The following is a 13,230-nucleotide window of genomic DNA, read 5'->3' as shown; positions in this document are numbered from 1 at the left end:
ATGTGAGGTGTTTATGCATTGAAATCGATGGGATGCAATTTTGCATTGAGGTCAATGGGACGCGATTTTGCATTGAAGTCAATGGAAGGTGTTTATGCATTGAAGTAGATGGGATGCGATTTTGTAATCCAGACTTGCAAATGATAGAGTGGCATGCGGAGAGGCATTTTTGCATTGAAGTCAATGGGGTGTGATTTTGCATTGAAGTCAATGGAAGGTGGTTTTGCATTGAAGTCGATGGGACGCGATATTGCATTGAAGTCGATGGGACGCGATATTGCATTGAAGTCAATGGGACGTGATTTTGTTTTGAAATCAATGGGTGGCAATGTGTGAACCCAAGCACCAGGACACAATTTCTAGTCACCATGGTGACCTGGCACCTCGGATTTGTTGAGCCCAATTTTATGCATTGAAGTCAATGGGACGCGATTTTGCACTGAAGTCAATGAGAGGTGTTTATGTACTGAAGTCGATGGGACGCGATTTTACACTGAAGTCAATGAGATGTGATTTTGCCTTGAAATCAATGGGTGGCAGTGTGTGAACCCAAGCACCAGGAAACAATTTCTAGTCGCCATGGTGATCTGGCACTTGGGATTTGTTGAGCCCAATTTTTTGCATTGAAGTCAATGGGACGCGATTTTACATTGAAGTCAATGGGATGTCATTTTGCATTGAAGTCAATGGGACGTGATTTTGCCTTGAAGTCAATGGATGGCAGTGTGTGAACCCAGGCACCAGGACACAATTTCCAGTCGCCATGGTGACATGGCACCTGGGATTTGTTAAGTCTTGAAAAAGCGCATGCAAAAGCGTTTTTGTGGTGTGAACTGGCCCTTAGAAGCGTACAGCGTTTAGATGCATGCAATATTTTTAATTTCAGTGAATGACTACACATTCGTGCGCTTTTATGCATGTAGACGCAGCTGTGTGTACAGGCTCATCGACTACTATAGTGTTGCATTTAGCTGCACAAAAAACTATAAACTGCGCGTATCTAAACGCATTTTTTCTGCCCAGCGTGAATGAGCCCTTAAAGTCAACAACATATTGGTGGCCTGTGTGCGTTCTTCAGCGCACATCAAACGCAGGAAAACACCTGTCTGTACAGGCGTGCAGATGCAGGTGAATGCCACGCCGCTGCGTCCTCATAGACTTCCTGGCTCTAGACGCACAGACACACCGCCCATCCACGGACTACGGGCCGCGCCGCTGTGTGAATGAGGCCCAATAGTAACAATAATAAACAATTTCACTGTTTTTTTTACATCCAGTGCTTCTTTTTGCTTTTTATCATTCTAATTATTGAATTAAATTAGAAATCAAAATCCAAGGTTCGATGAAGATTTGCAAAAAATAACATTCGGCGTCTCACGGGTCGCTACGGGCAACCCCTGCGTTTACGGTTACTAATATCCCCGCGTGGGGCTTAGCGATGGGATTATTACATTGGCTCGATTCGCTCACATAAAAAGGCTTCTCTATATTTAGAGCAGGATGGTCGATTCCCCGTCTAATCGTCCGGATCCATATCATCATTATCCCCATATCCTCCCAGCGTACGCAGGCATTTGAGGTATGCCTGTAGGAGGGCCTGTGCTGCCTATAGGAAATGAGTCAGCCCCAGGGTGTGTGCCTGTCTCCATTGCCCAGCATAGGAGTGCTCTGCCTATGTCACATCATGTGTTGTGTGCTCCTCCTCCTGGGTAGGAACAATACCATCTTTAAAAAATCACACCACTTTTTTGCCCCTCCCCCTCCACTACTACTAGTGTGCAAAAAAAAAAAAATTAACTGCAATTCACTGGTGACTACCCTAAACACAGTGCAATCTGAAGCAGAGCTGTGTCACTCTCCTCCATCGTACAGGGGGAAGCCCACATCACACTGATACAGCGGGGGGATCTGCCCTTTAATTCTCCAGACATAGGGATCAGCAATAAGGATCTAATGATGACACCTTCCAGGTCATCTCTGGCTCTCATGCTGCTTTTATTCCAGCTGACATCTGCTAACTCAGGTAAGTGTGCACTCTGTACATCTGGGTGTGTCCACTGGCTGGCCCCTTCAATGTATGACACCTGAGTCTTCTGTCCAGGATGCTGTGGTTGGGATCTGCATGTGTTGGAGGGATCAGTGGAGGCAGACCGTTATGTGACTATAGGAGGCGAGGGCTGACCAGGGGGCAGCGGACAGGTGCAGCATACCTGAGCAGTGCTACAGAGGCGGAGCCTTTTATAGTATGGAGGGGAGGGGGGGCTGCTTCATTACTAGGGGTCACCCAGGGCTCTCTGAGACTTGTAGTCGTACATGAAGGCAGTAGACAGGGCAGAGGGGGCTCCTTTATTTCTAGGTGTCACCCAGGGCTCTCTGGGACTTGTAGTCCTACCTGAGGGCAGCAGAGGGGGCTCCTTTATTGCTAGGTGTCATTCTGGGACTTGAAGTCCTACATAAGGGCAGCAGACAGGACAGAGGGGGCTTCTTTATTACTAGGTGTCACCCAGGGCTCTCTGGGACTTGTAGTCCTACCTAAAGGCAGCAAATGGGTGCAGCATACCTGAGCATTGCTATGGCTGTGCCCTCTATGATATAGGACTGAGTCCATTATTAGGTGTCACCCTGGGCTCTCTGGGACTTGTAGTCCAACCTGAAGGCAGCAGAGGGGACTCCTTTATTACTAGGTGTCACCCAGGGCTCTCTGGGACTTGTAGTCCTACCTGAGGGCAGCAGAGGGGGCTCCTTTATTACTAGGTGTCATTCTGGGACTTGTAGTCCTATCTGAAAGCAGTAGACAGATCAGAGGGGGGTTCTTCATTATTGGGTGTCACCCGGGGCTCTCGGGGACTTGTAGCCCTACCTGAGGGCAGCATACCTGTATGTTGCTATAGATTAGCCTTTAAAGTGGCTCTTTCATTGCTAGGTGTCACCCAGGGCTCTCTGGGACTTGTAGTCCTGCAGCAGACAGGACAGAGAATGCTCATTATTACTAGGTGTCACCCAGGGCTCTCTGGGACTTGTAGTTCTGCAGCAGACAGGACAGAGAATGCTCATTATTACTAGGTGTCACCCAGAGCTCTCTGGGACTTGTAGTCCTGCAGCAGACAGGACAGAGAATGCTCATTATTACTAGGTGTCACCCAGGGCTCTCTGGGACTTGTAGTCCTACAGCAGACAGGACAGAGAATGCTCATTATTACTAGGTGTCACCCAGGGCTCTCTGGGACTTGTAGTTCCACAGCAGACAGGACAGAGAATGCTCATTATTACTAGGTGTCACCCAGGGCTCTCTGGGACTTGTAGTTCTACAGCAGACAGGACAGAGAATGCTCATTATTACTAGGTGTCACCCAGGGCTCTCTGGGACTTGTAGTCCTACAGCAGACAGGACAGAGAATGCTCATTATTACTGGGTGTCACCCAGGGCTCTCTGGGACTTGTAGTCCTACAGCAGACAGGACAGAGAATGCTCATTATTACTGGGTGTCACCCAGGGCTCTCTGGGACTTGTAGTCCTACAGCAGACAGGACAGAGAATGCTCATTATTACTGGGTGTCACCCAGGGCTCTCTGGGACTAACCTACAATGCAACTGTGTTATTATGAGAGTAGAAGGCTGCAGGGCATGCTGGGCCTTGTGGTTCTACACATGGCGGGCCCAGCAGCATCCAATTTCTCCTGCTATTATGGCAGATATCACCGGGCAGGGGAAGGCAGGCAAAGTTGTGCCGGTTGTTCTTCATTTATTATTTATAATTTCATTATTACTGTGAACCAAGGGTGGTTCCCTGCAGGGCATTCTGGGAGTATTAGTGCTACAAGGATAGCCTCCTGCTTCTCTGGGTGTCACTAGGGACAGAAGTTAAGGTGTCAGGCAATGCTGAGACTTCTGGTGCGTCCATGATATGTCATTTATTATTGTTTTAAAGCTAGGGTTGTTCCCTGCAGGGCATTCTGGGCCTTGTAGTACTAGAGATGGACTCCTGCCATTATGGTCATTGGGGTGTAGGCTGCTGGGAACAGAACCAAAGTTGTCAGGCATGGCTGGGCTTTCCTTTATTTTTATATTTATTTTTGTTTTTTATATATTTTTTAATATTATAAAGCAAGGGTGCGTTCTCACACACGCACACTGGGACTTGTAGTCCCACACTATGGATACAATGGCTGGTTAGGTCAGCCATTCCTGTCAGCTTGGCATGCTGTCAGCCATTTATGGGGGTCCCCTGCTGCTGCTGGGGGGTGGGAGCAGTTTTACCTCAGATAACCGCAGAAACTGAGGCGTGTGAGGTGAAGGAGGAGGGCGGACGTGACGTAATATGGGGGGGATACACGTTCATGGTTTTATTATGTGACTGATACATACTGTCATTATCGGGGGTGTCAGTGTGAGGCGATTCCATAGTGATGGACGCTGTACATCGGCACTTGTCACTGACAGATACAACCACCGGCATTCACGCTGCAGCCACGCCCCGACTCCACACAGGATGCCGCTGCCTTCTTCTGATTGGGTGACGTCATATCTGCCGATAGTGAGCTCCCTCCTCCGGTGAGGAGATGGAGGGGGCGTGGTTTCGACTTGGCAGCCTCAGCTTTCTCCGAGTGGAATTTCCCGCCCTTGGTCTTAAAGGGCCCTTGAATTCACTTTTTAATAGAAATCCTTGCAGCAGTAGAGCATGATGCTGTCGTAAAAAAGGAAATAGTATAATAAAGAAGACGGTATAAGAAAGGAGGGGTTATGATAGTATAATAAAGGTGACAGTAGAAGGGGTGGGGAGGTCACTTGTCTCTGTGAGCCTTTGGTCATATGAAACGTGTCCATGCAACTGCTGGGATGCAGAAAGAAGTAATGGGGCTGCTGCTGCTCCGCCACTTGTTTTTGCGTCATATGACAACAAGGTGGTGCAAGGCAGACAGGCTTCTGCTACTGACAGAAGTGTCAACGTTCTAATAATCTTTCATACCTCAGAACGTAATATAACGAAGCAAACCTGTGTGTTTCAGCATCAGGGTCTCTAAGAAATGGCTTCCTCTCCTCACTGCCAGGGTTTAATAAAAATGGTAGTGTGGCGACAGGTCCTCTTTATGAAATGGCTCACTTCCTCCTATTGCAATGGTTTTAATAATAAACAGGGCCAAGGAGCGTGTCACTCTCCTCACTGCAAGGGTTTTATAAAAATGGAAGTGTGGCGACAGGTCCTCTTTATAAAATGTCTCTCTCTCCTCACTGCAAGAGTTTTATAAAAATGGAAGTGTGGCGACAGGTCCTCTTTATGAAATGGCTTCCTCTCCTCACTGCAAGAGTTTTATAAAAATGGAAGTGTGGCGACAGGTCCTCTTTATGAAATGGCTTTCTCTCCTCACTGCCAGGGTTTTATAAAAATGGAAGTGTGGTGACAGGCCCTCTTATGAAATGGCTCACTTCCCCCTATTGCAATGGTTTTAATAATAAACAGGGCCAAGGAGCGTGTCACTCTTCTCACTGCAAGGGTTTTATAAAAATGGAAGTGTGGTGACAGGTCCTCTTTATGAAATGGCTTCCTCTCCTCACTGCAAGAGTTTTATAAAAATGGAAGTGTGGTGACAGGTCCTCTTTATGAAATGGCTTCCTCTCCTCACTGCAACGGTTTTATAAAAATGGAAGTATGGTGACAGGTCCTCTTTATGAAATGGCTCACTTCCCCCTATTGCAATGGTTTTAATAATAAACAGGGCCAAGGAGCGCTTCACTTTCCTCACTGCAAGGGTTTTATAAAAATGGAAGTGTGGCGACAGGTCCTCTTTATGAAATGGCTCACTTCCCCTATTGCAATGGTTTATAGGCCAAGGAACACATTGCTCTCCTCACTGCCAGGGTTTTAATTCAAATACAAGTGTTTTGACTGGTCCCCGTTAAGAAATGGCTGATTTTCCCTATTGCAAGTGTTTTAATAATATAAAATTGAAGTGCGGTGACAGGTCCTCTTTAAGCAAATGGCTGACTTTCCCCATTGGAAGGGTTTCTATTTAAAAACAGGGCTTGTTTAAGGAGTACGTCACTCTCCTCACAAGAAAGCATGTCATCGCTTCTTGCAGCGAGGGAATCCAGGGTGTGGCGTGCCGATAAGAGCGGCCGCTTACCAGCGAAGTCATACATTCGTGATTGCTTCATGGCTTTGTAGTTTTCCTAGAACATCTGTAACGTAGTAATAGAACAATAGTAGAGGGCGATGGCGGATAAGTGGAGGACCTGGCTGAATTTCACCTTTGACATCAGCCAAACAACGTTGTTTATTCTCTCCCCGCCAAGAAAGTGTAAAGCGAAGGGTTAATCGTATTCCTGGATGGTGCTGATCTGTAAAAACTGCTTAAAAAATGGAGTTGTTGTCAATAGCGACCAACAAGTGCGTCAAAGGAGATTAGCTGCTATAGGCAACCGCTGTGAGATTTTGCGCCTGTGTTGTTAAAATGCGTGGCTGCACTTGCATTGGCACCTGGTGCTTTCCACCACCTTGGTGGACATTTATTCTTGTTTTCCGGGGATGTCCACATGGAACCTCTGCCTGTTTTTTTACTAGTTCTCCCAAGCAACTCTAAGGTTACCAATGCTTAGCAACGCTGCTCGGACATCATAGCCTACCTTGTGAGGCCCATTGGGTTTTTTGCGCATGTGCAGTCACGCCTGCTGATCGTCTGGGGATGGGGGGGCTTATTGTCAATGGTCTTCAAGTAGAAGGAAAACCAATACAATAACCCACCTTTTGAGGCCTCAATAACACGGTGCGGTTAGGGAAGATGATCGCCCTTGGGCGCAAGCTGTTTGCATCCAGAGGCATTCATCTATCTCCAACTGCAGGTAATTGTGCCACGTACTATTATATCGGGATAGCTGCGCCTACTGTCGGCCTGTCAGGCTGAGCGACCGCAACACTCAGTGTTGTCCTGTGAATCCAGCAGGAATACACTGGACTCTTGTTGCAATTGTAATAAAAATCCCATGTGAATGAGGCCTAGATGTTGCCTCCCCACCGCTCTTTAATTTCCTTCATATAGTTACTAATAAGCTTGATGTGAATACCTTTTTTTTTGTTAGTGGTCACATGACCGCAAGGCTTTAGCGTGTACATCTGTCTGTGTGGCCGGCGGTGTTTATTCTCCCGTGGCCAACATTGCCTTAGAGCTAAGGACGCCGGAGGGATGGTGCATGGGGGTGACGCCAGTGCTCTAAAGATTTGGCAGTTTTGTGGGCCCTGGAAATTTTCTGTCAAGTGACCAAATGGAAAATGTTTTTTTAAAAGAGGTGTTTACATTGAAATTTATTAAAAACTTTATGAGTAAATATAATAGTAGTGATGGGGATTGGGCAACATTTAACCTCTTGGTCCCACGTAACACATATGCATGGCGGCAGCGAGGGTGAGCCTTATTGTATGCAGCACATACAGTGACTGAGGTTTCGGTGCTGGCATTGCGCAATAAACTGTTTCCAGCTGCTTAATCTCTTGCCTCCCATGTAACGCATCTAGGTGTGGCGACCAAGAGGGTGAGCTTTAACGCACATGTGCCCCACATATGTATCCCATATGTGGGTTTTTGTGTTGGGATTGTGTTCTATGCACGCTCCCAGCAAAGTTAACAAGATGGCAAAGACTGCGGGACCAGCTCCTGATCCTGTGACCACTGCGACAACCATTTACAGTGGCCACGTGATCGGGCAGACCTTCTTCCCCGGGCATAAAAGTCCAGTTAAAGGGACACCAGGGCTGGGCTTTAATGCCAAGAGGGTGGGATTTAACGCCCATGTGCCCCACATATGTATCCATAGACGGGTGGGTTTTTGTGTTGCGATCATGTTCTATGCACGCTCCCAGCACAGTTAACAAGATGGCAAAGACTGCGGGACCAGCTCCTGATCCTGTGACCACTGTGACAACTATTTACAGTGGCCACATGATTGGGCAGACCTTCTTCTTCCCCGGGCATAAAAGTCCAGTTAAAGGGACACCAGGGCTGGGCTTTAATGGCAAGAGGGTGGGATTTAACGCCCATGTGCCCCACATATGTATCCATAGGCGGGTGTTTTTTTTTTGCTGTGATCATGTTCTATTCACGCTCCAAGCACAGTTAACAAGATGGCAAAGACTGCAGGACCAAATCCTGATCATGGGACCATTGTGACAACCATTTACAGTGGCCACATGATTTGGCAGACCTTCTTCTGCCCTGGGCATAAAAGTCCAGTTAAAGGGATGCCAGCAGGGCAAGAAGGGGATAAATGTTGGATGGCTATATTGCCTTTCCTTCTACTTTAAAGTGTACCTGAGTGCTCTTCCATACTATGATTATCAGCCACCTCTAGGTGCCTTCTTGTTGCATTTAATCATCTGGATACCACCCCTGAAAGAACTGACCAGCATTCTAGTATCTAGCTCTGTCCCATCACCTGTGGTCATAATATTGGTTAGAGAGATCACCCATTGGATGGTCGGATTCCTTGAGAGCCCCAGAGCCACTCCTTTCTTGAACTCACTGAAATATCTCAAACAGCTCCTTTGAAGGACGCACAAATGTACATATTTGAGCGCATGGCAAAAACACTCAAAAACTGCATGTGCCTATAATCTGGCCTATAACTTTGCAGGCGGGTGAATAAGTCTGCTAAGTGAAACAAAAGTTTGAGGTCAGAGGGCATTAAGTACTGGACTATATAAGCAATACACTAGGAATAGAAAGTAGTATACATTAGCATGAGGAAAGCATTGAGGCCTGTAGGGTGATCACCACTCCCTTGCTTATTTTACTAACAATTTGCTATATAAAAACTGTACAGTAAATGAACGTAGCACAGCGTATTTGTATTTTATGTATATATAGGAAATTCCTTGGCTCATGGAGTCTGCAGGCTGGCATTGATGGCGCCATACCATGCCAAAATCCCATCCCTTTCCCAGAGGCCCTGGTTTATTTTCAGAGAGAGCACATGTTTATTACTAACGTCTTCTACTTTAAATATCTTAACGGCCCTTGGTTTATTTTGGTCTATATGACGTGTATATTGAATGTTACCAGGCTGTAAATAATGAAGTTTACTGGCAGGTCATTGGAACATTGTATTGTGGCATTCAGAAGACCTATAGCAAAATACCATGCCCTTGATTGGAAGTAGAAGGTGCAAGGATGTAATCTACACTTTTTTCTGCAGCCCTGGCCTACAGGTCCAAAATGCAGGTGTGGTTGGAGACTGGAGACATGGTGTAGGACACAGACAGAGTCTGAGAGCATGTTACAAAAAGACTATGCTCCCACTACTGACTGCTGGGTTCTGAGGGCCCAGCAACAACTACCAAGGGCCATGTCACCCTTAAGAAGGTGCAAAAATATAATCTACACTTATCTCTGCAGCCCTGGCCTACAGATCCAAAATGCTGGCACCAGAAAATTCCTACAAGGCAAATATTTCTCCAACACCTTACAAACTTGTAAAGGCAGTGGTTGTCAAGGTATGAGGCATATGAGACCACCTGTGGCCCCTGACATCACCAGCGGGCAGCACGTAATGTTCATTCTGTTTATTACTACAGAAGACTGTCTGTGAATATACCACAGGAGATGGTCATAGAGTGTGGACATGCTGCAGGTGTGGTTGAAGACTGCAGACATGGTGTAGGACACAGATGGAGTCTGAGAACATGTTACAAGAGACTATGCTCCTACTACTGACTGCTGGGGTCAGAGGGCCCAACAACAACTACCAAGGGCCATGTCACCGTTAAGCATTGGTTGGGCATCAGGGGTTCTAAAATGCGCATATGCTGTGCCCTCATTGAGTTGAGGAGTTTGGTAAACTTTTCAGGTTGCCAACTCCTGGCAAGCATTGGTGGCGAGATCAAAACTAAACCAAAATGACCCAAATGCATTGTGATTTTTATGTGTGTACTAGACTGTTCCCTTTGCCTTTGAAAAGCTTAAATCCAGAGCAAATGCTCCTTACACCCATGTAAACAAGGCCTTGGGGTGGCTCAGTATACTCACAATTTAAAGTAGAGTGCATATACTTGCATGGGGAGGCTCCAAATAACTTTTAATGTTTAGAAATATTTTTAAAAATTTCACAAAATAAATTGTTTGATCAAATTAGAGAGAATTTATCAGGACCCATTTTATATGCAAGGCAGTTATAAGAAATGTGCAGAAACAAATTTCTCTTTTGACTATGTTCTGCCATTTTGTAACCTGACTTGCAGTGCTGAGGTTCTTTTGTTTTACACTAGTTCAGTTCTTGTTAGATCAAATATATATATTAAAATTTTTTTGCTTAAACCTATTTGCAAATTGAAAATTAAGCAATTGCAAAAATTTTGAGCGCATTGTTCCCCTTGCTATTCTGAGTTCACATTCCTCTGAGTCAACCATTTTCAGTAATATAGAACAGTTGTGTTCTGGCATCCAACATAGCAACAACCATCTCCAGGAGTGCAGGCCAGGCTTACACCCATAAGGGCCACGCCCTGTGTTGCTTGCGAGTTTATGAAGCCTATAACTTGTGGTCTATTTATAAATGTGTTCACACAATGTTCACCTACGATTCACACATTTTTAGTTGGATTCAGTTATAAAAATGTGTGAATTCTGTGTGAAAACACTTATAAATAGGCCCCTGAGCAGGGGTGGACTGACAACTCATGGGGCCCCCGGGCAATAGGGGATCATGGGGCCCCTGTGTCCTTGCCCAAACTCAAAAAAGCCTATGAAAAAGGTACATGGGGCATCTCATGGGGCCTCCTACTGACCCCGGGCCCTCGGCAGTGCCGAGTTTCCAAATGGTTAGTCCGCCCCTGCCCCTGAGTGTCTTCCATTATAATTATATGGTACATATTTAATCTCATATTGCTTTTGAGCAAATAAAAATGTTCAGTAAGAAATTTATACCAATTTAAATCATTTGATGAACTGTTCTCCCAGCTATTTGCGTTGGGTGGTGTGTGTCTGTGTGGGTGGTGCCGCTGCGGATCCGTAAGAAAATCCGTGTAGCCGCACCACCCGCACAGAGAAATGCGGACCCGCGGGTGCCATTAGTTCTAATGGCACGCCGCCTGCACTGAAAAAACAACCGTACTGGGAACAGAGGTTCCCGTGCGGGCTGCGTTTTCCAAAGGAGTGTAGGGACTTCTTCCCCGCATGTCACGGGCATGGGAGTCCATTCAAATGAATGGGCTCTCTTGCCCGTGCAAAACGCGGCACGCACGGCCGCAGAGATGTGAATCGGGGGTCATCCACTATAAGCGTACAATGGCTGTCCATCAGAAAAGTCAGATAGGCTGCTGATTTTCAGATTAGAAGAGGGCGTGGTTTGAGTGTAATATAAAAGGTGTTTATTGGGCTGAAAGACAATTGGCAACTGGCATTTACAACTAAAAACACTTGTCATTGTGTTTAGCTGTACCTGTGAGTTGCCAATTATCTTTCACCCCAATAAACACCTTTTATATTACACTCAGGCCGCGCCCTCTTCTCTTCTAATTTTTGTACTTCGAGTTATGCAGGCCATCGAAAATCGTCCGATTTTTCTTTTAAAAAACGAAAAATCGGTCGTTCAAGCAGCCGACGTTACCAGCAACGGTAAAAAAAATCGGCCGATTTTCATCCCGTCTACAGCCGGCAAAAAGTGTCCCTGCAGAGAGCTCCGCTATTTCTTTGACAGTTCTTTGACATTTATAGCGGCTGCAACAATGTATTTGTATCCATTTAGGATACAGATGTTTTTATCCAGAAACAAATAGATACATTGTTGCAGCCGCTATAAATGTCAAGGAACTGTCAAAGAAATAGCAGAGCTCTCTGCAGGGACATTTTTTGCCGGACTGGAATTCCTCTTCTTCATCCTCTTCTTCTTCCTCCTCTTCTTCTTCATCCTCTTCTTCATCCTCTTCTTCATCCTCTTCTTCATCCTCTTCTTCCTCTTCTTCATCTTCCTCTTCTTCTTCTTCTTCATCCTCTTCTTCTTCTTCTTCATCCTCTTCTTCATCCTCTTCTTCTTCCTCTTCTTCATCCTCTTCTTCTTTTTCTTCCTCTTCCTCTTCTTCTTCCTCTTCTTCATCCTCTTCTTCATCCTCTTCTTCCTATTCTACTTCTTCCTCTACTTCATCCTCTTCTTCTTCATCATCCTCTTCTTCTTCCTCTTCTTCATCCTCTTCTTCTTTTTTCTTCTTTTTGTCTTCCTCTTGCAGGTCACTGCTCATGCGCAGATTTTTTTATCGGTAAAAAGATCGGCTGATTTGCCCATCACTGCCGCGAAAATCGGCCGATTGGCAAAATCGGACGATTTTTTTTCCAACTTTACCGATAAAAAAATGTGCCAAAATACCAAAAAACGGCCGAACAATTAGCCCACTAACGATCCGAAAATCGGCCGATTTTCGACCCATCTATGGCCTGCATTACTTTGATCTCTTTATAGGTGCAGCACCAAGTGTCTAAGGCCAACAGGAAGTTGCCCTGGATGCTCCAATTGGACTTCATGGACTTTTTGCTGAACTTTTTTAATTTTTTCCGTGTACACGTGTCACTAATCGCACTGCCTATTCCTTTTCTTCCACCTTTTTTCCCCATAGCTTACGTGTTGTTCTATAAAATGACTCCAAAATATCAAATTACAATTTATTTCACTTCTCTGGTTTATCCATTTGCCAGCTTTTAGGTTATATGATATCTTTCTTAGTAGTGGATATAAAATCGGGGTAAAGTTCAGACGTGGGTGTTTACCGTACCATGCTGTTAATGTGTAAGCCAAATGTGACTCTCGTAGCACATGCTACCAAGTAGATGATGAAACTTTATACTGTGACAGCATCCTTTTCAGTAAAATGGCTCCCTATACCCTTTATTTACTGGCATAGTCAAGATATATTTTTTGACAGGCCAGCTTAATGACAAAATATCTACTTTAGTCAGCTTAATGAGAAAAGAGCTGCAGGTTATGTCAGTGTCAGCATGGCTTGCATCGGTCTTGGGTGCTTTGTTTTAGACGTTTAAAAGCCTTGAAGACTGGGACCACATCCTGGTGAACATGACGCAAATGCTTCTTGTGAAATAGCAAAGCATCGGCTGTTCTGTCACTCATCCACTGAAGTCATTGCCAAGGTTTCCTTTTTCCTGCCAACCACAGATCGTCAATTGTGTCCTTTTTATTTTATTTTTTTATATTCTAGCACGTCTCCTGTTTTTTGTATGGATACACGTATTAATGGT

At 45.4% G+C, this 13,230-nt stretch overlaps 1 protein-coding gene across 1 annotated transcript in view; it reads left to right on the top strand.

Annotated features, from left to right (window-relative positions):
• The first annotated feature begins 1,792 nt into the window (after positions 1–1,792).
• Positions 1,793–13,230, top strand: part of LDLR (low density lipoprotein receptor) — a 29,855-nt gene continuing 18,417 nt past the window's right edge. Inside the window, exon 1 of the mRNA XM_089661887.1 lies at positions 1,793–2,023. Within this exon, the coding sequence (XP_089518013.1) occupies positions 1,954–2,023 (70 nt within the window). The 5' untranslated portion in view covers positions 1,793–1,953. The remainder of the gene's footprint in view (positions 2,024–13,230) is intronic.

This window comes from Staurois parvus, unplaced genomic scaffold (assembly GCF_062004578.1).
Source record: "Staurois parvus isolate SC_StPar_1 unplaced genomic scaffold, SC_StPar_1.0 ptg001400l, whole genome shotgun sequence".
Classification (NCBI taxonomy): Eukaryota; Metazoa; Chordata; class Amphibia; order Anura; family Ranidae; genus Staurois; species Staurois parvus.
The sequence above is the reverse complement of the archived record's forward strand: the minus strand, read 5'-3'. Positions and strand labels throughout refer to the sequence as shown.